Here is a 2,515-nt window from a genome sequence, read left to right on the forward strand (position 1 = left end):
GCAGAGGGAGAGCCAATCACCGAAACGCACAGGCTCCCTTTAAGCCTGACATATCTCCAGCAGGAACAAATTGTCCCAACAATCAACATCCCAATCTGCTGCGCGCATCAGGGGCTGCAGTGGAGTGGATAGCCTATAGGCCTGAGCTGCGCGGAAGGATTGCGCTGGATTGCATCGCGACAAGAAAGTAGAAACACACAGAAATAAACAACAGCTATTCGTTTTGGATACCAACGTCCTGGGCGGAGGAGAGAGCTCGGACATCATGTCTATATTACCGTCTTTCGGGTTTACGCAGGAGCAAGTGGCGTGCGTTTGCGAGGTGTTGCAGCAGGGAGGAAACCTGGAGAGGCTCGGCCGCTTCCTGTGGTCTCTGCCCGCTTGCGATCACCTCCACAAGAACGAAAGCGTCCTCAAAGCCAAGGCGGTGGTGGCCTTTCACCGGGGGAACTTCAGGGAGCTCTACAAGATCCTGGAGAGCCACCAGTTTTCTCCGCACAACCACCCGAAGCTGCAGCAGCTGTGGCTGAAGGCGCACTACGTGGAGGCGGAGAAGCTGCGCGGCCGGCCGCTCGGAGCTGTAGGGAAGTACCGGGTGCGGAGGAAATTCCCGCTGCCCCGCACGATATGGGACGGCGAAGAGACAAGCTACTGCTTCAAGGAGAAGTCCAGGGGAGTCCTGAGAGAGTGGTACACGCATAACCCCTATCCGTCCCCGCGGGAAAAGAGAGAGCTGGCCGAGGCCACAGGACTGACCACCACGCAGGTCAGCAACTGGTTCAAAAACAGACGGCAGAGAGACAGAGCCGCAGAGGCGAAGGAGAGGTACGTTAGCCCGGCGCCGCCTCGGTGCTGCTTGTGATTTCTATGTTTTTGTTCACATCTTTTCAACAGTAAAATCACGTCACCGAAATGTGGCCACAAGCGATCACAGTTATAAGAACGTGGATCAGTGGAAAGTGGCAAAAATTCATGGCAGAGAGAAGTGACAACACAGGGAGAGAAATGGAGGAGTGTGTGATGTGGGAATAATTTCATTTCAGACAGAAGCTTGAATTTCCACATGTTTCAGCGCTGTCCTGATAACAGTGATGGTGGTAAACAGTAGCGTGTCGTTGACAAATGATGCACCTTTCTTCAGAAACATCTGACTTGTCTCAACATGAATTATAAGCGACACAGGTCTGAAATATCCAGCCACGGACATGCAAATAATCTGCTGTGCTATTTATTAATGATGGAAAAATACAGAAAGCAACATGGCCACATTTTAGGAGAAGAGTGTAGCTACTTTTGAGATAGGTGTTAGAGGTGAAGATGGGATACAGAATAAAACCCACGAAACACACTTTGTTTACATCAGTCAAATATCATCCAACAAAAGAGTAAAACACAACTAACTAAATATAAAACTGCACCAAAAGGGAAAATCTAAACATCTGTGTAGTTTGTCTTCGAGGCCAAGGCCTGTTATATTTTTGTGTTACTGTAAATCAATCATGGCTGCCTCTTCTATTGTTTTTAGATATTTTTTTTTATCTTCCTAATGTTTCTTACGGGCCTAACTAACACACTGATCTAATGCCATCTTCTTCCATATTTCTAATATTTTCCCCTTGCTGTCATTTTCAGAGAGAACAGTGAAAACAACAACGCAGGCGGCAACAAACAGAACCAGCTGTCCCCGCTGGACGGAGGAAAGTCTCTCATGTCCAGCTCGGAGGACGAGTTTTCTCCACCTCAGAGTCCCGACCAGAACTCAGCGCTTTTGCTCCAGGGCAACATGAGCCACCCCGGGGCCTCCGCTTACCCCATGTCCGGCCTGGGGGGCCCACAGCCGGTGCACGGCATGCACGGACACCCGCACCAACTGCAGGACTCCTTGTTGGGACCTCTAACCTCCAGTCTTGTGGATTTGGGCTCTTAAAGAGGCTGCCAGATTATTCTATTTTACAAAAACAAAAAGCAGAAAAAAAAAAGAAGACTGATAAGTGTATCAGATTGAGTACATGTATGAAATAACACTATAGTAGCCTACCTTATAATATAGACTGACTTGTCTGTCGTTAAATTTGGTTAGAACAAAATTCCTTTATGCGCTTAACCTGTATATCCCCCCCTGACAGGAGCTTTTCTGACCTCCTGCACACGAAAACACACAAACAGGACCTGTCTGAAACTCTTAACTCAACGAAACACTTACATGGACTGCCCATTTGCTTAATTTATGATATTTTGTTAAGATAACTAAAGAATTATAGGAACCTCCTGCGATGGAAACTAAGAGGTAACGTTTTCATTAGAGTCATGGTAATTAGTTTCCAATAAAACAAAAGTAACACATTTGTCTCTGTGTTATTTGTGTATTTGGAGAAAAAGAAAAAAAATAGCCTGTAGACATTAATGTGCGGAATGTGTCCTGTCGATCCTGGCCCTCAAAACCTGCGCCACGCTACCACATGAACCGGAAGGATAATCTGACAGTTTATTAATTCAGGAAAGAACCTAATAGATT

The 2,515-nt window shown here is 46.9% G+C and overlaps 1 protein-coding gene across 1 annotated transcript; it reads left to right on the top strand.

Moving 5' to 3' along the window:
• On the top strand, window positions 1-2,305 carry six1 (SIX homeobox 1). The gene is made up of 2 exons (XM_022750618.1): window positions 1-825; window positions 1,633-2,305. The coding sequence occupies exons 1-2, from the start codon at window positions 266-268 to the stop codon at window positions 1,925-1,927; spliced, it is 855 nt and encodes a 284-aa protein (XP_022606339.1). The 5' UTR covers window positions 1-265; the 3' UTR covers window positions 1,928-2,305.
• Window positions 2,306-2,515: the final 210 nt, after the last annotated feature.

This window comes from Seriola dumerili, unplaced genomic scaffold (genome assembly GCF_002260705.1).
Source record: "Seriola dumerili isolate Sdu_G_001 unplaced genomic scaffold, Sdu_1.0 BDQW01000149.1, whole genome shotgun sequence".
NCBI lineage: Eukaryota > Metazoa > Chordata > Actinopteri > Carangiformes > Carangidae > Seriola > Seriola dumerili.